Consider the following 23,756-nt stretch of genomic DNA (forward strand, 5'->3'; position numbering starts at 1 on the left):
CTGGATTCTGGTCCCTGCCCAGGCCGCCAGGAAGGGGAGGGAGTGGCGAGACCCCTCTCTTGGGGGGTGATGGAGCCCAGCTTGGCCTCCAGGACCCTTGGGCTCGAGGGACGGTTTAACTGCCCTTCGAGGGAGGCACGGGAGGAGGAACGTGCCGATTTCAGCTCTTATCTCTACTGAGCGTGCCCAGTGCCCTCCTCCCCTCAAGGCCGTATGGCGACAGAACCAGACCGGTTACTTACAATCTCAAACTCCCCCGACTCGTAGCCAGTCCGCTTGGCTTTGCTGATCCGGTCAGAGAAGTCTGCACAGCAACAGGAGAGAGGAGTTTGCTCTCAGGGCTTTAAACCGACCCACGGTGGCACGTGCCCCACTGCGAGGCTCCCCCGTTGTGCATGCTCAGTGCTCCCCGGCTCTCCGCAAGGACCAGGAGGCAGGTGCCCCCCCAATAAACCAATCAAAGGACTCAACAGGGACGTCCCTGGTTCATTTCTGCTGCCGGACAGTCGCTCTGGCTGGTGCCTCCCCCCGCCCTCCCCAAGCGATGTAGGATACGGGCCAAGCCCGGATTGCGTTTCCCCCACATGCCAGCCTTACCGAGCCCTTTGGTGCCCACTCGCTTGTCCTTAAACTTGTCGTAGGCCGCATTGGGATTGACGATGATGTGCTCCACGCTGGTGCTCGTCAGCTCCTCCTGCACAGACAGGCCAGCGTTAGAAACCCCAGGGGCCACCCAGCCCCGCCCCAACACCCCCCCCCCCAAACAGCTGAGAGCACTTCCCTAAGGACCCCGCCCCCATCCTCCGACGGTCCCTTAGTGCTGCAGGAGGCGCACGGTTGCCCTGACCTCGCCACGGGGGAAGTTGCCGAGTAGCAGAGTCCACCAGATGTTAATAACTTGGCCGGGTCGCCGGAGCCGGATGCCCTGCTGGGCTCCCTTTAAATAGCCCCTGGTGACAGGAATGCAAGCCAGCCAGGCCTGCTCAATGCCCACAGCTTCAAAGCCTTTAGCTCAGGCCCTGCCTCTGGCTAAAGCTTCCGGGGGCTGTCCCGACGTCCCTGCAGATAAAGGGGTGCTCCGATATCCCTGCTGGGGGGGACAGCTACAGTATAATATTAACACACGCCTTGGGTCTCGTTAGCACCAGCCAGTCCTGTGGAGCCTCGCCAGGAACCCTGGGCCGCGAGAGGACCGCAGGGGACGGCCCCACGGGGCGTGGGCTTGCAGGGCCAGTTCTTTTGTAAATGCTGACGTGGAAATCAATATCGGTTTCTGCAGATTGGCCGTTTGAGCGACAGGAGACTCAGGGCGGGTTTTATCTGCAAAGACGCTGTGCTGGGACCCAGGGGCTCCCAACAAACCGCATCTTCTCCCGGCAGAGAGGGAGCAGAGCGGCCGCAGAGCGGCCAGGCCGCGAACGCGCACTCAACCCCACCCACCCACCCACCCCTGCGCCCCCTCCCGCCAGCAAACCATGGTGCAATGAAGAGGAGATGCAGACGGTCAAGGCAGCAGCAGACGCCCCGCTGGATTTCCGAGCAGCGGGACGTGGCCATGGATTAACAGGCCACCCTGGGGTGGCGTGACTGGCTCTCGGTATCAAAGACCTGCAGAGCTGTTCTTTACGAGACGTGGCCCCCCCCGAGGGCTAGAGGAGCCTCTTGGGCTGCAGCCCCTGTGCGACCTGGCAGCACCTCTGCCAGCAGGGGTCACTCACCCCAGCCCATCTTGCCCTCTCTCTCGCTAGGGGTCCCTGCACAATTCTCCTCCCAGGCCAGTACTTCTCAGAGCTCACTGGAGAGAGCAATCGGAGCCGCTTCACATCGCTGCCCCCAGTGCTGGGGGGCTGCGGCACCCAGCCACTGGTACCAGGCCCTGCGTGGAGACCTGTGGCCGCAGGGGGAGCGGACCCAGTTGCAAGGAATTTTCGGGTGGGATCCTCCTCTCCATGCCCAGCTGCCGACCCTGGGCCTGTACAGGCAACAGGAGGTCGGCTCAGTTTGAACAGGTGGCTAGATCGCCCTGAAACCGTGAAAAGAAGGGAGAAGAGCCGGGGCTCCGTCCCCAGAAGGCTCGACTCCAAGCAGCCCCGGTCTGGAGACTCCCAGGCCAAGCTGAGCTGGGCAGGGTGAAGGAAACAGCCTGGGGCATGCCGAGCTGCACAGAGAGGGCTGCCCCCGCAGCCCATCGGGAGGGAATCCCCAGCAAACTCTCAGGCTGGCAACGCCCCTCTGGCTGCTCCTCCTGCCTCCCAGCGCAGGACTCGATCTCGGCGCACGGAGCCCAGCCCTCGGCTCACACCTAATGGCCCGCGGGGGGACGGCCCTGGGATGATGAGAGTCTGACTTCCGCACTGGGAACAAGCCCCTCTCTGGCAATCGGCCTGCCTCACCTGGCTAGTGGAAAGGGGCAGCCCCGGAGCATGGAGCTCTCCAGGGGTTAGGAGACAGAGCAGCTCAGCTTCAACCCAGAGGGGCAGGCCCCAGGGAGGGGAGACCAGATGCAGGCACAGGAACCTACCCCTCCGGCGCTGGCCTGGGCTCTGACGCAGGCCTCCTGCGTGTTGGCGGAGGGATTGGACGGAGGCTGGGGGCTGCTGACCTGGATTTGCTCAGCACTCAGAGGGCAAGTTAGTCAGCAGGCTGCTTCAGAGGATCGGGCCCAGAGCGGAGCCTCTCCCGCGCAGAGAGTGTTAGTGCCAGGCGGAAACCCGCCCGTGCTAGGGGTTAGTGCTTGGAGAACACCAAAGGCAGGTTAATCACAGTTAAAGAGAAACCTTTTGTCTTTATCTCTGGCCCAGGGCTGCCTGGTCAGGGGCCTGCGTCCTGGGACCCTGCTGCGGTGGCTGCCCATCCTGCCCTGCTCTGCACTCCATGGTAACGAACCAGCTTTTAAAAAACCCCCGACATTTAAACAAAGGGTCTAACGAGGCAGCCGGGGCCACCGAAGTAGGTTAAAAACCCAACCCGGCCCCGCCGGGGAACTGTCCCTCCACGCTTGCCCGCTGACGGTCAGAATCTGCCAGGGCACCGACTGGTTTTAGGGCATTTCTAGCTCAGCCATGGCAAATCTCGCTGGGCTGAATCTCGCCATTCAAGGGAAACACCGGGTGGTTTTCACGTGAGGCGGGAGCTTTCCAGTTTGAGACGCTCGCTCGCGTTCGCTTACGTCCTGTGGGCTGAAGGCTTTAAAACTGACACCTTTTTAACCAGCCAAGTTACTAATATTGGAAAAGTCTGCTACTGAGCATCATGAGGCTCTCTGGGGCAGGGGCCACCCCTCTGTCCTAGCCCAAAGGGGGCCCAGGCCATGCTGGGGAGTCAAGGGGCTGCTCTAATGTTCAGTCCCTCAAGATGGATTCACCCACTGGACCCGACCTGCAGCCATTAAAATGAAAGGGACGCTCCTCACAGCTCCACCAGCCCCTGTCCTGGAACGCGGGATGTAGAATCCGGGTTTGCTCTATTTTAAAGGCCGTTACAGAATGCAGCCACCGGATCAGCTCTGCCCCCAGCACGCCAGGCCGCGACGAACGTCTGCGGCGCGTCTGGAATTTCGGGGAAAGGAGGCCTTGCGCTTACTGCTCGGGCAGGTGCTAGTAACGACTTTACTGACCCGAGGCCTAACGCAGGAGGTGGCCGGGGTCATTTTGCTCCTGCTGGTGCAACGGCCCCAGGATTCAGCCCTTTGATATTATTAACGGCTACTCGGAGCTTTGGTGCCGCCCAGGACAGGGGCTCCCAAACGGCAGGCCGCACGGGAGCTTGACGGGCCATCGATTTACTCCAGAGTGATTTCTGAAGGTAGAGCATGAATTGTGAGCGTCTGGGAGCTGCTGGTCTAGGGCTGGGGAATAATCGTGCCCAGTGGTTAGAAGTGATCAGAACAGACTGGCTACGGGACACCCTTTCAGCAAACGGGGGGTGGGTGGGGTGGGGGGGCCAGAATCTAGTTTTGCTCTGGTGCCCGAGGGAAGCCTCTTTCGAAGGCTGGTAAAGACAAAAGGTTACAGCAGCTGCTAGCTCAGCAGAACATTCAAGCAGACGAGAGGGCAAGCTCCTTACCAGCTCCTTGCGTTTTCCCAGAGGTGAGAAAGTCAAAGAAAAGTTAGGAGGGCAGGGAATGGGGGGGTGGGGAGGAGGAGAGAAAAAGACAAAAATCGTATTAGAAGGTTGTCACATGCACTACACAACAGTTTACACAGTCACCACGCACGGAACCCCCCCATCTCGCCAAGCTAGCAGCCGCCCTAGGGCAGGGGAGTTCACTACCACCACTTGCCCTTTCACAGGGTTATGCGGAGCTTCAGAGAGGACGAACGTGGAGCAGCAGGATTCAGCCAGCGGCACCCGTGTGTTAGTCACTCCAGCTAGACCCGTTGGGCAGAGCTAACCCGAGCGCGCCCAGGGGCTCCATCGTGTCCCGCTGTGGGCCCCCCGCGAACTTAGCTGCTCTTTAGGCTTCTGAACTGCTGGCCCTTCCCGGGCTGGCGTGTGCACGGCCCCGGGGCTTAGATCACTGAGCTGCAATGGCAGCAGTGGGAGGGGAAGGAGCGTTTTAAGGGGGGAGCTGTGGAAAGGTCGCACAGAAGCAGCTCTCTCCCCTCCCAGCTCAGGGAATAACAGACAAATACCCACTTTAGCTGAATGGATCGCGGTGGAGGGGACACCATCGAAGGCAGACGCCCGGGTGCAAGAACACGGCAGAGAGGTGCTTTCCGCAGCAGCCCCTCCGCCTAGGTGGACAGCTAGGCTGAAATTTTCAAAGCCATTAATAGCAAAGGGAATTGGGCAACAAGGAAATTCTCCGCCTCGCCACCCCCATCATCTCTAGGAGGCCGTTTCTGAAGCTGCGGCCTGGAGAACACTCTCCCGCCAGCCCCAGGAAAGCCAGGCAGGGAGCTGCTGGGTGTTGGTGCCCAGGGCCCAGCATCTCTGCACCCTCACACCACACCCGGCGGCCAGGTTCAGCCTCTGCTTTCAGCCGTTTCTGCTGCTCTCCAGGTGGCTGTTCACCCAGGGCAGCAGGAGGCTGGGCGTGGTCTGAAAGTCACAACAGACCCGGGTTCGAGCCCTGCCTAATCCTCCACCGAGTGACCGTAAGCCAAACCGCTGGCCTCCTTCCACCTCAGCCAACCAACTGGGCCGCTGGGTGAAAACCAAGATGGGGCCTCGGTGAACGCCAAGCGTTGCACCTGAATCAAGCCCGCCTGGGGGGAGAGCAAAAGGGGGGTGCATTCGCCTGGCCCCTAAAGAGGTGGCTTCTTCTGGCTGCTAGTTCCGCCAGCCGGCTTGCCTGCGGATGGTCAAGGGGGCTAGGCATTACCTGTGCTACAAGCCACTGGAACTGGAGCATAGCACAAGACAGGACCCAGAATCGCCTAGCCCCTGGACTGCCAAGAGGCACTGCTTCACCCTGGGGAGGGGTTTCACGCCAGGGTTCTCTTTCCAGCACCCTCACCATCCGCCTTCTGCAGGGGGTGGGGGCAACTCTGTCATCCCCCAGCCCGGCACCCTTCACATGTATCCAGTGCCCGCTGCCTAGGTACGAGCAGGTCTACGGAAAAGATGAAGAGGACACCCGGGGGGTTTGGACCTGCAGAGGCTTCCAACCCCCGAGAAGAGTCCCCAGCTCCCGAGAACATCCTGGAAACACAACATCAGAGAACGGGAGAGAGCCAAAGCCTGGAGTGGAGCCAGCGGCTGTCTGCGGAAGATGAAAGCCCCGCGGCATGGGGCCAGATGTCCCCTAGCACTCGGCTAAGAGCCTCCAACGGTTCGGGCTTAAAGGCTCCTCCTTTGGACTTTGAGCCAGATGCTAAAGAAACGTCCCCACGGCCCACAGCAGATGTGCCAGCCTCAGGAGCCGCTTCAGGCCCCAAGCCCAGGGGCCGGGGGAGCTGGACTGTCGGAGCCCCGGCCCAGCCGGTTACTGCTGGGTGCACAGTGATGCTGCGCGCTCAGAGGTCTCCCCATGTACAGGTGGACGACTGCAGCCACAAGGGAGGAGGGGAAAGGGCTCAGACTAGCCAGTATCCCAAGGCCTCCTCAGGGGAACAGGAAAGCACCCCACCTGCAATCGGATTGGGGAGCGGAAGCTGGGGCCCCATCCTGAAACACTGGGGTGTGGGGCAGAGAGGGAAGCATCTGAACTGACACCTGCCTGACTTGGCCACCTGGAAGCAACATTGCTGGTCCACACACTGCAGGCAGGCATGCGACGGGAGCTTTGGTTCGCTTAGCTGCACTCACAGCTGGGGTTGCTTCTTCACACAGACAAGGGAGTCGAGCAAGGAGCCCAAGGCCACCCTGGATCCGAGCCCTGAGCGCCCAGGAGGGCAGCGGCTGCTCGGCCAAACCAAAGCGAGGGGGAAGTCAGAGGGCCCATCTGATGCCCGCAGAGATCATCAGCACTCAGCCATGGCTTAAAATAGGGTCGTTCCACCTGGCATCTGGGGCCCTTTGCAGGGTGGGGACCATGCCGAGACCCCGTCCACTGAGGAACTGGGAACAAAGGCTCCAGCTTCCAGCAAGCTAATCAGAGGTGCCCCCGAGGCACCTTTTGCAGGGTGTTTTGGCCCACCCCCGACTTGCGCACCTTCCCCTCAGGCCGTCGCCCCCAAGCCCTCCCCAGAGGTAACACGCCAGCAACTACCGAGCTCAGGTGTGATGGACACAAGACCCGACCCCCCCGAGCCCTTGCCAGCGGAGGCTCTCGGGCCGTGTTATGGCAGAGGACTGTCCCGTGGGGATAATGGAGGGAGGTGTGAAGAGGAGCGCCGAGTTGCCTACAGTCACACAGTCCGAGAGCTGTGAACAGAACCCAGCACCCGGGCCCAGCTGTTCTAACCAGCAGACCAGACTGTCTCCCAGAATCAGTGGCTACCGTCTGGAGGGGGTTTGGGGGTGGGGGCGAGGGGTTTTAGTTGTAAAGATCCACTGGAACAACAAGATCCGTGCAGGAGACGCCCTGCCGGTGCGTGTGCAGGGCTGTGCACACGGATACTTGGGGAGTAAGCGTAGCCTGTCAATTCCAGGGACCGCCCGGCTCTGTGGCACCTACAGCCAAACGCTGGGGCGCTTTGTGCCTGTCGTCTGCCTAATGCTTCGGCACCTTCTTCCTGAGGCCAGAGCAACACAGGCTCACGGGATCGTGGAGATGACATGGAGAAACACCAGCCACTTCTAGACAAAGGCCAGGAGCCACCCCAATGGCGGTGCGGGAAAGGCCGCAGGGAGAGCAGCGTTTACACCCAACCGGTGTGGAACAAAGCGAAGGACCGCGAGCCATTTCTCAGGGGAGGAAGGGATTAAGAGCACCATTTCTCCTCCTCGGGGCGAGATTGCTCCTGGGTGAAAATGAAAGCAAAAGCTAGTCCAAAAGGATGCATTTGCTTTTTACCTCCAGAGCGTCCCTCCAGCACCGACCACCCAGCCTGCAGCTGGGCTGGAACTTACTCACCGGGAAAGACAATCGCCATTAAAACAGAGCAGTCAACGGATTGGAAAGCGCTGCCCGTGAAAGCAGGCCTCATACGGCACCTCAATCATTCAGATGATTCCCCCATAGATTGGGGCGTCCAGACGGGGCGTGTCGGGATACACAGGGTCCAGCGCTGCTCATTTCACAGGCTAGAAGTTACACTAATCCCTTCGCTGGATGTCATTAAACCGTCGGATTGATGGTTCATTCTGATCGTAATGCAGGCCCCTCAGAAAGAAACACAGGGTGGTCCTTTTCGCTCAGCAGGAACCACCCCCAACATGGGGCTGTCACAGACCCCAGCGGGCCACTTTCAAGGATTACAAATTGAGGACAGACCCTGTGTCCTGCCCGAGCTGTCACCCTGGGCTCCCCACAGCAGTGACCGGAGAGCAGAAGAATTGTTAAGTAGGCCTCAGTCTGATTTGTTTCACCAGAAGACGGGATTTCTAGGTGGTTTTTTGTTCTCTATCACCGTGTTGCCAGACAACAGCCTTCGCCTTGAACAGTGAAGCAGGCTCCAGGTCCCAGCACGCCACGTTACAGCTTGACCCAAGCAGCCTGGTTGTGTCGTCATAACATTGCCCAGCTGCCTCCCGACACAGACAGCTGTGAGCCAAGCCCCAAGCATCTTACCAACCGAGGGGCTAGGATGAGGAAAGCCATGAACAGCAGCCGTAGGCTGACCTGGCGCGGGCTAGCGGCTGGCCGGGGACAGCAGCCGTCGGCTGTTGGGATCATGTGGAGAGGGCTAGCACACAGCCGTCGGGGCTACGGGGTGAGGGCTAGCGCCCGGCCAGTGTGCGTTCAGGGACGCAGTATGGCAGCAGAGGGGTTTAAAGGAGGAGAGGGCACTTTGGCGGGGTAGCCAGGAGGGAAGCAGGAGGAGACCAGACCAGATAAGTGAGGGCGGGGAGACAATCCAGGGCGTTTAGTGCTGAGAAGCTTGAACTCGCTGAATTGAAGGGTGGGCCAGTGGGAAATCTCGGGGGGAGGGGGGCCACATGGCCCGATCCCCAGGCAAGGAAGATGGTTAGTTTGCATGGTCGGTGTGACAAAGTGGGACTGTTCTTAATGGTTCCTCTGAATAGTGTGGGGGTGCCTCAGTTTCCCCATGCAGTTCTTAAGTCTCTAGGGAGTGGGATAAGGGTGTACGATCATTGCAGTGCCCTAGAGGGCAGGTGTGTGCAGGGGTCTGGACACAGAGAATGGCCGACACCCTGTTTCCTGGCAAGTGATGGCCTGGGCCCTTCCCCCCTGCAAGGTGAGAGCTAAAGGGTTGGAGAACAAAGGAATCAGGTGCCCTCCTGGCCTGGGAAAGGGACGAAGCCCAGAGGAGGAGGGGCTGGAGGGAGTTTCAATTTGGGGCTGGCTGGGACATGGAGTGAAGGGCAGATGGGGTTGTCTGGCTCACTGCCCCCCAAAATGGACCCAGCTGAGGGGTCCCGTTCTCTGCGCCTACAAACTCTGTTTTAGACCATGTTCCTGTTGTTTAATAAACCTCTGTTTTACTGGCTGGCTGAGAGTCACATCTGACTGCGAAGTTGGGGGGGAAGGACCCTCAGGAGCCCCACCTGAGCGGACTCGCTGTGGGAAGCGCACGGAGGGGCAGAGGATGCTGAATGCTCCAAGGTCAGACCCAGGAAGGTGGAAGCTGTGTGAGCTGTGTGTCCTGCAGACAGTCTGCTCACAGACAGGAGACTTCCCCAGAGTCCTGACTGGCTTCATGGGGAGCAGTTCCAGAGCATCGCCCAGGGACTCTGTGACAACTGGTGGCAGCGGTATGATCTACTGCACCCCGTGGACGGCGCTTCCTGCAGTAAGTGACCAGGGAGCAGTAAAACGAAGGGGGATTGACGGGGACCAGGCGTGCTGAAGATTCAGAGAGAGTCGGTTTCACCAAGCGGTTAACCCCTGGGAGTGTGTGACCACAGAGAAGGACTTTTGCAGTAACAGGGTCCCCCGGGGGATTGCAGCAAGCGGTCCCAGGGGCGGAGGAGTCTGCAGCTCGACCCTGGCAAAGAGGTGGTGACCTTGAGAAGGGCTGGCACACTAGGGGTTCTCCCTGGAGACCGTGGGGAGCTGAGAGCACACAGGCCTGTGAGTCCACAACAACTTGGGAAGAGCGGAGTGATGGCCTGTCACCGTCTCCTGAAGAAGGACATTGTAACCCTGTGCAGAAAGAGAGGGTTGAGCATTGGAAAGTTCACCAAAGCACAGTTAATCGTGCAGCTGGAGGAGGATGACCGCAGATTCCTGACCCCAACTGGGGCTACAGCAGGATCTGGGAGCAGCTGGAGCGGTAGCCAGGCATCCCCAAGACTCCTGTCCCCGACCAGACGAGGGTCTTCACGATCAGGTTCCCCATCCGGGGATCGGAGATGGATGGACCGGAGCTGAGTCCGAGAGAGCAAGAGGACTGTGAGAGCCCGAGAAAGAGCTGCAGAAGCAGCAGCAGCATGAGCTGGCGGTGGGGGAGCGGAGAGGCCTAGGGGACCTCCCCGGGATGAGTGGGGATAGACCCCGGGGGGCCAGTTCCGCAGGGAACCTCGAGAGTATATTGTTGCCCCAGTTAAGGAGGGGGGGATGTGGATGCCACCTCACTGCCTTTGAGCAGGCTGGTGATTTGAACCAGGGGGACCCTGCGGAAAAGCCCCGGTGTCTAGCTCCCTTGCTGGGTCCCAAGGCCATAGACTCCGTCAGCCAGATGGGTGGGGAGGTGGACAGGCTCCCACTCCTGGTCCCAACCTATATGTCTGTGTGGAGTTCCCTGCGGTCGGGCCCCTCGGACCCTCAGTGGGAGCAGAAGGTGATGGTCAATGGGGAGACATTCCTGGGGTGGCGAGATCCTGGGACAGAGAAAACTGTTGTCAGGCCCCGGGTGGTGCAGTCTCAGATGCTGAGGGGCTGTGTGAGCTGGATGAGGGTCCCAGGGACGATGCCCCTCACCCTGCCTATGGCCCAGATCCCTGTGCAGACCCAGGAGGGGTGGGGCTGGATGGTCATTGGGGTTCTCCAGGACACCAGCTGCGAGACCCTGTTGGGGGGTGACTGTGTCTCTTTGGGACAGGATCCAGGCCCTGCTCCGGTAACTGCCAAGGGTTTGAATTTGAATCCAGGGAACCAATCAGTGGAGAGGGAAATGGTCAGTGAAAATGCAGATGACCTGGCTGGCAGGGGGGAGGAGCAGCTAGGCTCAGGCTACCTGCCTGCCTGTAAGCAGACCCCTGGGGCTGGGTGGGTCAGAGAGATGCTCCCCGCCCCCTTGCACACCCGAGCTGGGGCTCAGGCTGGCTCTGATGCAGTGAGGAAAGCAGCGAGCTCGCTGCCTACCCCCACTGGGACAGCAAGGGCAGCACTGAGCACAGTGGGAGCTGAGACCCCAGCTGAGTGGGGGGAGACACAGGCAGGGCAGGGGATCTGTTGGGAGTGGCAAGGTGCTTGGTAAGGAAAGTTTGGATGAGCCTAGGCAGCCTTGTGAGCTGATCCCTGTGTCTAGTCAGCAGGGTGGGAAGGCGAGGAGAGTGGAAGATGAGTGTCCCTGGACCTTACCTGTTAGCTGGGTGGAGAAGTGTGACAGGGAAGGAAACGTGCCTGTGTCTGTCAGGGGTATTGACTTGCCTATGGAGGGAGCTACCCTGATCTCCAAGCAGTTGTCTGTGACCAGCCTTGTGTGCTGAGACAAGGGGAATGAGATCCCAAGCTGTGTGTCTGGGAAAGGAGAAAGTGTGTCCGGCTCTTCTTTGTCTGTGGAGCAGACAGAAGGGGCCTTTCAGCCTCTGATGGTTGAGAACAGTGCAGTTGTCTCAGAGTTTGTTCTGGATTCAGCTGAAGCCCAGGAAGGGTTTGTGTCTGCTCGGGAGAATGGCCCTGTAACTAGGTCGCATCCAGTTAGTGTCTATGTAAAATCCCAGAGACCAGACAATTCTGGTGCTTGTATTTTGCCTGTTGCTAGTGTGTGGTTGGGAAAGGGTGTCGCAACTCTGTCCAATCAGGGTGAGATCCTAGCCAGGGCACAAGGAGAGCATGAAGGTGGTGTGATTGTGTTACCTATGGAGGGTGTGGAAACCTGTAGCAAGAAGGAAAAGATTCCTGAACTTGTGTGTGGCAAAGGGAAGGAGAAGGCTTCTGACCTTTTATCTAGGAAGTCTGTCAGTTTGCCTGAAAGGGGATTGTGTAGGAATCCGCCAGATGGGCCAGAGGTAATTCTGGATGTAAGGGAGACCCAGAAAGAGTCTGTTGTTGCTCAGGAACGTGTTCCTCTAGAGCAAGCCCTAGGTAAAGAGGGTAAGGGCAGAATTTCTGTGAGGGGTGAATTGTTGCATAGAAAAGCCCTAGGGAAAGGAATCCTCATGGAGTCTTTGCAAGCAGTTTACTGCCACTGAAGGGTGTGAAAGTGATTTAATCAAGAAAGTTTCAGGTCCTAACAGCCAGAAATTTTCTGTCGTGAATGGATCCACTGACTGTCCTGTTGAAAGACCCAGTGTGGATAGCTTTGAGAAGGTCTCAGATGGAGTGAAAGCTGTTAAGAAAGTTAAACAGTCCTATAACCAAGTGGCTGTGTTTGGCCAGCTTGTTGGGGAGAATACCCGATCCCAGTTTGACCCCCTGGGGTTTTGGGGGTGGCCAAAGGGCACGGGCCGCATAAACCTTCCCACATGCGGCCTGCGAGTGCTATCGACCACCCCCGACCTAAGGGAGGGCTTGAAACTGGAAGGGCCTGGTGTAACTCCTACCAAGGAATGGGAGAGATGCTGGGGCATCCATGGGAACGTTGGTGGCTTTGAACTTCCCCAGGTCACTGGCTAAAGTGACCCCGCTCAGTTCGATCTCAAAGGGGGGAGAGATGTGACAAAGTGGGACTGTTCTTAATGGTTCCTCTGAATAGTGTGGGGGTGCCTCAGTTTCCCCTAAGCAGTTCTTAAGTATCTAGGTGGTGGGGTAAGGGTGTATGATCATTGCAGCGCCCTAGAGGGCAGGTGTGTGCAGGGGTCTGGACACAGAGAATGGCCAACACCCTGTTTCCTGGCAACTGATGGCCTGGGCCCTTCCCCCCTGCAAGGTGAGAGCTAAAGGGTTGGAGAACAAAGGAATCAGGTGCCCTCCTGGCCCCGGAAAGGGACAAAGCCCAGAGGAGGAGGGGCTGGAGGGAGTTTCAATTTGGGGCTGGCTGGGACATGGAGTGAAGGGCAGATGGGGTTGTCTGGCTCACTGCCCCCCAAAATGGACCCAGCTGAGGGGTCCTGTTCTCTGCGCCTACAAACTCTGTTTTAGACCATGTTCCTGTTGTTTAATAAACCTCTGTTTTACTGGCTGGCTGAGAGTCACATCTGACTGCGAAGTTGGGGGGGAAGGACCCTCAGGAGCCCCACCTGAGCGGACTCGCTGTGGGAAGCGCACGGAGGGGCAGAGGATGCTGAATGCTCCGAGATCAGACCCAGGAAGGTGGAAGCTGTGTGAGCTGTGTGTCCTGAAGACAGGCTGCTCACAGAAAGACTTCCCCAGAGTCCTGACTGGCTTCATGGAGAGCAGTTCCAGAGCATCCCCCGGGGACTCTGTGACAGCCGGGAGGAGAAGCGTTCTGGGAGGGTGCAGGTGTCCGAAAAGAGGAGGCTGCAGTATCCATGGCAGGAGACGGAGGGGGACCTGGGCTAGAGTGGGTGCCATCTTTGAAAGGCTGCATTGCATTCTGGGACCTGGGCTAGCTGGGTGCCATCTTTGAAAGGCTGCATTGCATTCTGGGACCTGCACACCCCTTTGTATTAATTAGAGCAGGACAGTGAGTCTGATCCATTTCATGCCAGTTACCCTGGGGCACCTGCCAAGCAGACAGCAGAGCCCTCAGCAGGGCACCGTTTGGGCGCATTAGCCTGGATTTAGGTACCTCTTTTGTTCTTCCCACTCCCAGCGACGAATCCCTGCTAACCAAACCTTCCTCCTACTAAAACCAATGTCCAATCCCTTGTTTTCCTCTGCTCTGGCTACATGCCTCAGTGCGAGGAGAGAGAACACTGCCCTGGGCCACACACCAATTTCAAACCCATACCTTGATTCAGCCAACAATCATCTTGAAATCAGGCCCCCCATGAGTTCAACAAGTTGCAGGGAGGGGGGAGGCTAATTACTGGGATTTAAAACTCTTAGCTACATTCACAACAAAGCACGGTGCAGATTTATCGGCATGCAAAATCAAATTCCAAAGCATGCAAAAGAGAAGCGTTGTAATGGTCTTACTTGTGCAAACTAGAATCCAGGCAAGGTAGTGAAAAGGCAGGGGGGGAAGAGCATTAGGAAAACTCAGGTAAGTTCAACTGCGCAACAGTAAATCAACACAATAAAGCAGTATTAGCCGGTACCCCAGAACGGGAGGGGTTGTCTGAGGAGCTGCAGGGAGAGCGCAGGCGTGGCAGCCCCGCCCTACGGTCTGCGCTCGAAGAGCACTCACTGCAATACCCGAAGTGCACTAGCTAGGGAGGCAACTGGAAATTCTTCAGCATAATTAATTCATGTTGCCATTAGAAGACGCCAGTCACAGAAGCCCCGCACACGCCCAGAGAAGCAAGGCTGCTGCTGGTTTCTCTGAAGCAGGCAGGCCAGGGTGCCATTCCGGGCACACAGAGCTCACAGCAGCTGCTACCAATTAGCTTGGGCAGAGGCTGCTGTTTGCATTAATATGTTGCTGGCAAGGGAGGAAAAAAACCTAAGCTAGCCGAAAGTCCCCAATTCAGACACTGTCTGTGGCAATTCAACCTGGGGCAATTCATTTTAAATTGAGTTAAACACGGATTGTTTTTTTTAAATCTAGTCTCTCTTTTAAGCCCTTCAAGCAGAGAATAATAATAAAAACACCGTAGAGCATGCCAGCATGTGTTGCTGCATTAGATACTGCCAAGTTAATCCTGTCGATGGCCCTGGATTCATACGGAGAAAGAGGTGTCTCATGTCCGCACATGCTGCTCAGGCTCCCGGGTTTGGAATATCATTTAGAACATGGGGCTGAAATCGGTTTCAAGGGCTGGCAGAAATACAATTCCACCGAACCAAGATCTAGATCTTTGCTCTTCTCAGCAATATCGTTGCAGCTTTCAGGTCCAGAGGTAGCTAGAACCATCCTCGGAAGATCTATTTACCAAGAGACCAGCTCTGCAGCACTCTGGGTAACATGCATGCGGGGCTCAAAATGGGTAAGGTGAGACGGAAGAACGTGAACAAGGCATCAGTGCTCTAAAACCTCTGGGCTGTAACTGCAAGTCTGGAGCTCAGAAGAACATGCACCTGCTCCTAAGGATAAAAGCAGCCCAAACGCTTCAGAGTCAAGCATGTCTTGCCTGTGGGGGCTGGGGACTTAACTCCTGCAGCCAGGAAGAGCCTGGAGCATAGAGCACCAGTGCAAGGAAGCCCCACGCTTCAGGCAGTCTCTCGGCACAGGGGCAAGAGCAGCATTTGGTTCCAATTCTGCCCCCAGTTACATCCGTGCAACCCCACTGGCGTCAATGAGACTGAACACGGGTCTTTAACCCAGGGCAGAATTTGCTCCTCTGGTCAGTGGAGCTAGTTTTGTTTTAGGTTCTGTGTTTAGGTTTGTTCAGGATGAATGAGTTGTTCGTGGGGATCCTTATTGCCCGCTGTATAACTGGAGAGATCTGTGAGCGGTAGCACTTCACAATCTGCACTAGAGAGATGTAAAATGACGAGCCAGCACCATGGCCAAGCTTCACAAGATTGTTCCATTCCCACGGCAAACCACCAAACCTTGCCAGCGGCGAGGCCAGCAAAAGGCCCGTAGTAGCTTGTTCTGGGAAGGATCATCTTGGAGAAAAGTACATTAGACTTAGCAATTAAAAACCAAATTATCCCCGCTGCAGCAGGAGTAACACATGGAGGCTGGATCAGATTATGCTGCCAGGAAAATGAATTTCATAAGCCAATTAAAAGCTACATAGAAACTAATATAAAAACGGTCCTCTTCAGGGTAAAAACAAGCCACTAGCCCTGGGTTTGGGCAGAAACATCTGAGCTTGTGTTGTTTTAATAACAGTGTGTAATTTACAAGTCAGGTCTCTATTCTACAGTGCAAGGGTTGGGTCCATAGTCAGATTATTCCTATGTTATTAGCACAACCAGTCCCTGTGTGGAGCTCCCTCTAGGCCAGTGAGGCTCAGCGTGACAATGACTCAGCTCTCAGGGCAGACTAGCATCTCCCACGGCTTACCTGGAACGGGACGTGGGGCTGGGCACAGGCTTAGCTTTAGCCCCCATAGGGCAGGCTACGGGAGACCTCGTTAGTATGGAGGCAAATTGGCTATAGGCAGGAGGCCATTAAAGAGAGGTGGGGACACCCAATGGGGCGTGGTCTCAGTCCCAGCTTCTGAAGGCCTCGACAGCAAGGCAGTGACCCAGGCGGGGCGAGAGACGGCACAAAACTGCTGTGCTTTTATGTGGGAAGTTTCCAATTCAGAGAAAACAGCAGAGCTCTGTGAGTGCTTTACAACGGGGATGTGCCCGGGTGCGAAGCAGCAGGCCTGGGAAAACAGCCATCACACATGGGCCAGCATCTGAACCGTGCCCTTCTGCGCCAGCTTCGCACGCAGCACGGCAGAGGGAACCTGGGAGAAGCGGGCCGTTTCTTTTGGTGAAATCCTGCTCTCTAGTAGGATCGTGTGACAGGTCCGGGGCAGCTGGACAGCCATGGATTGCCGAGGAATTGCCTGCCCCGCACATTGGGTACAGAGCAGTGTCGGGGCCTGCTCGGTATTTCACTCGCCTGGTTTCTGACCAGCCTCCAGACGCGTGGTGAGTTTACACCATCATTGACCCTGGTCTCCTGACTGCGCCAACTCAAACAGCTAACATGCTAGCAGCAATCCAGAGCTCCACACACAAACACAGACACTGGTACCACACTGCTGAACACCGCACCACGCAGGTAGGCTAATGATAACTGAGTGTGCCAAGCCAAGCCAGCTCCCAGCCACCCTGCAATGGCACTGCCATCTGGAGCCTCACTGCAGAACATGCTGACCAGAGAAAGCCCAAGTGACTCAAACCCTCTCACCAAAGGCGAGCGACAAAATCAACGAGGGGACACCTTTCTGGGCACCCACAGCTCCCATTCACCTGACTGCCATGTAACCTGGCATGCACACAGACAGGGCTTCTTCAGTGCTGCCCCCGTAAGCCACACGGACCCCAGGGCTCAAGGAAATCCCAGCACAACAGAGTAGCAAAGAGTCGGGCTAAGCAAGAGGGGCATCTGACTGAGAGTCTAAAGGCTTTGCTGTGGGGTCCAACAGCACCTGCGTTCAGTGTACGTGATCGAAGGGGAATGAGTCGCAGCCCGAGAAGATGGTAGGACAGCCCTGAACCGAAGGAAGGGGGAAGCCTTTGTGCTATGTCAGAGCAAAGAGGCAATCGACCAGACTCCTAAGCGGGATCCCTTCATTGCAGAGATCCAAGAACGAGCTGGAGGAAGTGGGAAGGGCATCGCGGGGAACACGATGAACTGCGAAAGCTACAGCTCTGACTGGATGATGGAAGCGGTTCGTTACGCAGGAGGCTGATGGAGGGTGTGCGTGCACACACGTGCTAAGATGCGCACACTCTTTCGTTTCCCACCGGTACCACGTATCTGAAAGCCAGCCTTGTCCTCGCGGCTCCTCTTTCCTGCTTACGTTAGACCCTCAGGTAGGCCACAAGAGCTCAGAGAAGGGAACCCGCTAGCTTCCTTGTGGGTGCTACAGAACGCGGCCGCTCAGGGTGTTCGCGTTCCCACCCCCACTTTGGAGAACATTCTTTTAACGCCCCTTCTGCCTGCTCCTGTGAATCAGCCAAACCCTTGACGCTGATTCAAGCGGAAAGACCCACGTCTCCCCCAAGTCCTGACCTACTTTCCAGATTTGTTGCAGAAGTGACTCCAACTTGGGTTGCTGCTTTTCAACTCGTTTTCAATCAAAGGCAGGCGATGTTCTCCCAGTTCCTGGTCTAGTCATTTGCACCGGAAACGCCAGCAAGATTCCAAATGCTAGAGACCGTAATCCTTCTCACGCTTGTCCGTGCGCCAGAGCCGACATGTGACAGCTCCGGGCCGCAACAAGATGCCACAACCCTTAGGCCATGCTATGGCGGCTACTCCTTGACTAAACCATGCCCTGCTAAAGGCTTCCGACCCAGAGGCCTGAGACTTGGGAGGAAAAGGACTTTGAAAGCAGGGCAGAGCGCTAAAAAGAACATTGAACTCCCAGCTGGCGATATGTCACGATAAATCACCCGCATGATATTAGTCCTTGCTCAGCCAGGGAAATTCACCCATTCTCTCTCCAGCTAGCAAGTGCGCTTTGGAAGGCGCCTATCTCCAGAGGATTGCAAAGCATTTTGTAAACATTACCCTGGGCGGTGGGAAAGGATCATTTCCATTTTACAGCTGGGAAAACTGAGGCCCAGTGACCTGCCCCCACATCCCAGGCTGCCCCCAGCCTCTCATTTCCAACAGGGTGGATCTGCCCCACCCCACGGTACCTGAGCGTTGATCTGAGCACTTGTCACCGCAGCAGGGATGACAAAGGCAAAGCCACCACTCAGCGCTGGCTTTCACTGCTCCTTTCCTCACCTTCAGCACACAGCTGGGGCAAGGGAAGCTGTTCCTGGCAAGCAGCCAGCATGATGGGAGTAGAATTTCAAAGTGGTGCACAGAAGCTCAGCCTGCAACCCCAGCACCGACCATGCCCAGTTAATGAGACTGTCTCCGGGGCACTCCCATTCCTGCTGCTATTTTGAGATGCTTTACATCCTGCAGGACAAAACCCTGAGGGTTTTATTGTTCCCTCAGTGCCTGCAGCCTGCATTTCCTGAGCGTTTTATTCCACAAATCCCCACCCCCGAAAACGCACCATGAGGCTCATGTACCTTCTGCAATTCCCCGGCTGAGCACGGCTCCCGCAGAAGGATAAACAGACCCTGCGCTCCCCACAGCAATCAGATGTTAGACAGTTTGCTTTTACAATTTGCTCTGGCCAAACTAGGTGCAAGACACAAACACTGAGAGTTTAATGGACACTTTCAGTCGGCGTCGGCATTTTCCCCTGGGCAGCCTCATGCAGGCTACAAATCCAAGGTGTGGATTTCCTTGGGCCCAGGAGAGGGGGCCACAGCTGCATGAGGTATCACTGAAAAACGGGTTGGCAGTGTCAGAGCTGCTCTCCTATCAGAAAGGGAGCTCACTGTAATCGGGACAGGGTGTGGCCAGTTGTCATTTCTCGTCCTCAAAGCCTCATCTACATCAGGGCTTTTGGGAAACATTTTCCATTCGAGGAAGCAACGCCAGGAGCACTGACAGAGCCTGCCTCCCTGTTTAATACCGTGTTGCTTAGCCCTGGCGCTGGGCAGTTAGACAAGAAGGTGTTTAAAGTGTCAGCAGTCACAGAAGCCTGGCCTACACTGAGACTTCCCCAGTGTTAGCAACAGTGGGGTTTTGGTTTGATTTTTTGCCCAAACCCCTAGGGCATACAGCCAGAGCCAGACTGCTGAATGTACAGGAACCAAATTTGCTTTACTAGCTACAAGAAAAGCCATATCTCTTTGGTGTTATGCCTGGCAAGGAATGCCCAATGGCATATTTAATAGAACAGAGTTCCAGGATGCCCCAAATATATATTTGTAGTTTGAAAATAAAATGCCAAGAGGTCATCTGATTTTAACCCACTCCTACCCCAATATCTTGCATTTAAGCAAACAAACGTGGTGAGCACCTCACATCAAAGGGAGAACAGTCCCTTTCTGACTACCAAGCTCAACTGTATTTAAAGCAGATAATCTCTCCAGTTGCCACTAGACCCAATTTCAGTTCAAAAGAAAGTGATGAAAAAAAGCAAAGGGCCTCTTCAGAGATTTCCTTCCCCAAAGCCTTACACAAGTTCTCCTTTGGGATGATGAAAAGGCCAGGAATAGAATTTAATAGATGTTTATGGGGGCAGCATTTCTAGAAGAGGGCTGTCGCACCTTCCTTGCTAGGAACTATTCTGAAAACAGTACCATTTTATGAAGCTTTCTGCTACCCAGATCTGCTGGAGTTTACGCCCAGTACGGTACAGTTATGCAAGTCATTTGGGCAAAAGCAGCTTTGGAAATGATTTGGGATTGGCACACCCATTTATCACTGTCCTCTAACCACAACGCTAGTCAGAAAGCTGTTGCATTCCACACAACCTTACCGCATCAAACTCCGCCTGGTCGTCTTCTGGGAGATCGCTAGTCTCGTAAACATCTGGCTCGTTCCTGGCCTAGAAGCACAAATGCATTATAGTGAGGACAGCTGGCAGTTCTGGGCAGACGCATCTCTTATTGCAAAGAATAGCATCCAAAGTGAGTGCCCGCCTCACACCGCCAGGTGCACAGAGAACACGTCTGCTTCCAGGAAGTATATTAGAGAGACAAGGCGGGTAAGATAATCTCTTGTATTGGACCAACATCTGTTGGTGGGAGAGAAAAGCTTTTGAGCTTACACAGAGCTCTTCTTCAGGTCTGGGAAATGTAGTCAGAGAGTCACAGCTAAATACAAGGTGGAACAGCTTGTTTAGCACAAGCTGTTAACACATATTTCAAGGGACCACTCAAGGTGAAGTGGCCAGTTAAGACCCCATAGAAATAGAAAAATCCGGGGGGGGGGGGGGGAGTGGGGAGGCTAGTGGGTTATAGACTGTTGTAATAAGCCATAGATCCAGTGTCTCTATTAAGTTCATGATTTTTAGTGTCTAGCAAAGTTATGAATTTGAGCTCCAGGCTCTTCATTTGCAGATGCTGTGCAAGTTTCCTTCAAGGACGAGGCCTGAGAGGTCAGATATGGAGTGATCGCTTTGGGGAAAAGTGTTCACCCACGTGCGAGTCTTTCATCATTTTTCTGGGCGAGTTCATTCAAGAGCATAGTGATTGTGTCGTTTCACCCACAGAGGGACATTTGGTGCACTGGGCGAGGAACAGCACACGTTGTGATGGGCACGTGTAGGACCCATGGATCTTAAAAGGTGGGTTGTGGGGGTATTGAACATCCAGGAAGTACGTTGCTTCCTTCACAAAGGGAAACAGTTCCTAACATTTTGGGGAAAGACCTCAACTGTGCGAGCTGGTGCCTGGCATGGCCAATCATTAATCTGTGCACGTTCTGAAGTTTGGGCTAACCCAAATGACAGACACATCCCCATCAGGCCTTAGTTAGAGGGCATGTAACCCTATAACAAGGACATGCAGATTTGCATGACAAACATCTTAGAAACAGATTCCTATTTTCCACACCCCATGACAACATCACCCCAGAGCTAGACTAAGCAACGCCAGCAGTTCCGTACGTGTCTCTGCAGACAGCAGTCCCTAGCGGTCATCCAGCGCTTTTCATCCAGAAACCTCAAAGCACTTTGCAAAGGAGGGCCGGGTCGCTATCCCCATTGTACAGATGGGGAAACTGAGGCACAGAGGGGCAGTCTCCTGGGTCCCAGTCCAGTGCTCTAGCCGTGTGTCCACCCCGCCTCCCTGACGAGCGGTGGAACCCGCTGCAGCTGCTCAGGGTCCATTTACCTCGTACAAAGGACTCGCCGAAACGCCAGAGCAGGAACCGCGAGCGCCGACATTTCGGGGGGTGGGAAGGGAAACCCAGGAAACCAGCTCCCAGGAGAAAGGTGGGAAGCCCCAGAGCCTGGCGTGGGGGGGGCTGGGAAATCAGGTGCCGGGGAAGTGCTGGGCCCCGTGAGAACGAGACAGAGCAGCGCCCGGGCCAGCACCGCCCTGGGGGGAGCTGGGCTGGGACTTCACCCCCTCACTCGCATCAAACCACAACGCCCCATTCGGGAATCCCCCCCCAGCCCGGGGGGGGCGGCGGGGAGAACCCAGCAACACAGGGGGCTCCAGAGACAGAAGTGACCCCTCCCCCCATAGCCCCCCCAACCACCCCTTCCCCCCAGTTACCCCACCCTCACTTCCCCAACCACCCCTTCCCCCCGTTACCCCCCTCACCCCCCAGCCCCCTCACCCCGTTACCCCCCTCACCCCGTTACCCCCACCCTAACCTCCCCAGCCCCCACCCCCCCAGTTACCCCATCCTCACTTCCCCAACCACCCCTTCCCCCCCGTTACCCCCTTGCCCCCCCAGCCCCCAATCACCCCCCCAGCCCCAGTTACCCCCCTCACCCCCCAGTTACCCCACCCTAACCTCCCCAGCCCCCCCAATCACCCAAACCCCCCAAGTTACCCCCCGCAGCCCCCCTGAGTGACCCCCCCGCACTCACGATGCCGGGCAGCTCCGCGTACTTGGGCTCGGCCATGGCGGCGGGGCCGGGTCGGGGCCTGAACGGGAGTCGCCGGGGCCGGGACTCAGGGAGGAGCCGCCAATCTCGCGAGAGCGTCAGAGGAGGGCGGGGGCCGACGAGATCCCGGCCGCGCGGGGCAGCCTGGGAGTTGTAGTCTGGGGGCGGATGTGGGGCTGGAGGGGGGAGATGTGGGGCTGGGGCTGGGGCTGGGAGGCTGGAGATGGGGAGGTGTGGGGCTAGGGTGTAGGGTGGGGAGGGGGAGGTGTGGGTCTGGAGGGGGGTATGTAGGGCTGGGGTGTGAGGCTGGAGATGGGGAGAAATGGGGCTGGGGTGTGGGGCAGTAGGGGGGTATGTGAGGCTGGAGAGGGGGAGATGTGGGGCTGTAGGGGGGGACCTGGGGCTGGGGTGTGAGGCTGGAGAGGGGGAGATGTGGGGCTGGGGTGTGGGGCTGTAGGGGGGTATGTGGGGCTGGGGTGTGAGGCTGGAGATGGGGATATGTGGGGCTGGGGTGTGGCGCTGGAGGGGGAGATGCTGGGGCTGTGAGGATGGGGAGATGTGGGGCTAGGGTGTAGGGTGGGGAGGGGGAGATGTGGGGCTGGGGTGTGGGTATGTAGGGGGGTATGTGGGGCTGGGGTGTGATTCTGGAGATGGGGAGATGTGGGGCTGGGGTGTAGGGTGGGGAGGGGGAGATGTGGGGCTGAAGGGGGTATGTGGGGCTGGAGGGGGGTCCATGGGGCTGGTGTAGGGCTGGAGAGGGGGGTGTGGGCCATGTGGGTTGGGGATACAGGTATGTTTGGGTGGGGGTATATAGTGTAGGGAGGATTTGGGGAGGGGGTCTGTAACAGGTGCAGTATTTGGAAGCCGGGTATTGGGGTGGGGAGAAGGTTTAGGGGCATTAGGTGGGGCTAGGAAAGAAAGTTTGACTGTGTGGGGAGGGTGGCCATGAGGCGCAGAGGAAAGGAAGTTGGTGTGGGGCTGGGGAGTGTAGAATGGGGAGTTGGGAAAGGATTGTGGCCTGGGATGTATGTGGGGTCTGCGATTGGCATGGGCCGGGGTTGGGCTGGGCTGGCTGGAGATGGGCCATGAGGTGGATCTGAGGAGGGGGCGGCAGTGAGGGGGTGGAGATTGGGACTGGGGAGGCTGTCAGGACCTGGGGGAAATGCGGCTGCATTCACACCCTGAGAACCACCGTGTAAGTGGGGCTCAGCACCACCCACATTGAAGCTTTATTGGGATGCCCCCCGTGCAATAGCAGCTGTGGCACCGGGGCGCCTGCAAAGGCCCCGTTCTCTCCTTCCTCCCCCCGGAAAAACACCCCAAACCCTGTTACACCAAACTGACCCTGGAACCAGTGGCACCATCTCCCGGCCTGGCCCCTACAGAGACGGTCATTGTGCCAGGCTGCCAGCTGCTGCCGTGCTGGGCCTGGGTGGAGGAGAGGGGGCTGAGCCTGCCTTCGAACTGGGCCCTTCGGAGAGGCCTGCCTGGGCTGGATATTGTACCCGCCGTGGGTCTCAGCACCCCCATTCTCAGCTGTACTCTGCATCTGCGGCTCCCACAGATTGCAACTGGGGTTCTCAAGGCTCTGCTTCTTTGGACATCAAGCTCTTGCTGCCAGTCCCGGGGCAAAATCTATCTCATCTCTCCACCCCAAATCTGTCTATCCCATACCTCCCCCATCTCATCTATCTATCCCGGGACCCATCAATCATTGTGGTATCTGCGCTCCCATTTGCCCGGTACCCTTCCCTCTGCCACAAGGCAGGTGGGGGTTACTTCATTGGTTGCTTTTGTAGCCGAAGGAAAGGCTTTTCCAGCTGGTTCCTTCTGATCCCAAATCTAATCTCCCTGACCTCTTTCACTCCAGGTTTTTTTGCACCGTACCCCCTGCCCCCCCCCCCCCCGCAGCAGTGGTGCCGGAGTGCCTTGCAATATTAGAAAGCAAACAAAGAACAATCTGGTCCCCTCCCTCTCCACCAGGC

General features: G+C 57.0%; 1 protein-coding gene across 1 annotated transcript in view; it reads right to left on the reverse strand.

Moving 5' to 3' along the window:
* The window catches only part of DCTN2 (dynactin subunit 2), a 28,925-nt gene extending 7,047 nt beyond the window's left edge, over positions 1-21,878 (reverse strand). The window contains exons 1-4 of the mRNA XM_074935130.1: positions 21,754-21,878; positions 19,690-19,758; positions 598-694; positions 243-304 (exon numbers count right to left, since the gene is read on the reverse strand). Coding sequence (XP_074791231.1) covers positions 243-304; positions 598-694; positions 19,690-19,758; positions 21,754-21,789 — 264 coding nt within the window. The 5' untranslated portion in view covers positions 21,790-21,878. The remainder of the gene's footprint in view (positions 1-242; positions 305-597; positions 695-19,689; positions 19,759-21,753) is intronic.
* Positions 21,879-23,756: the final 1,878 nt, after the last annotated feature.

The sequence above is a fragment of the Natator depressus genome, chromosome 20 (genome assembly GCF_965152275.1).
Source record: "Natator depressus isolate rNatDep1 chromosome 20, rNatDep2.hap1, whole genome shotgun sequence".
Lineage (NCBI taxonomy): Eukaryota > Metazoa > Chordata > Testudines > Cheloniidae > Natator > Natator depressus.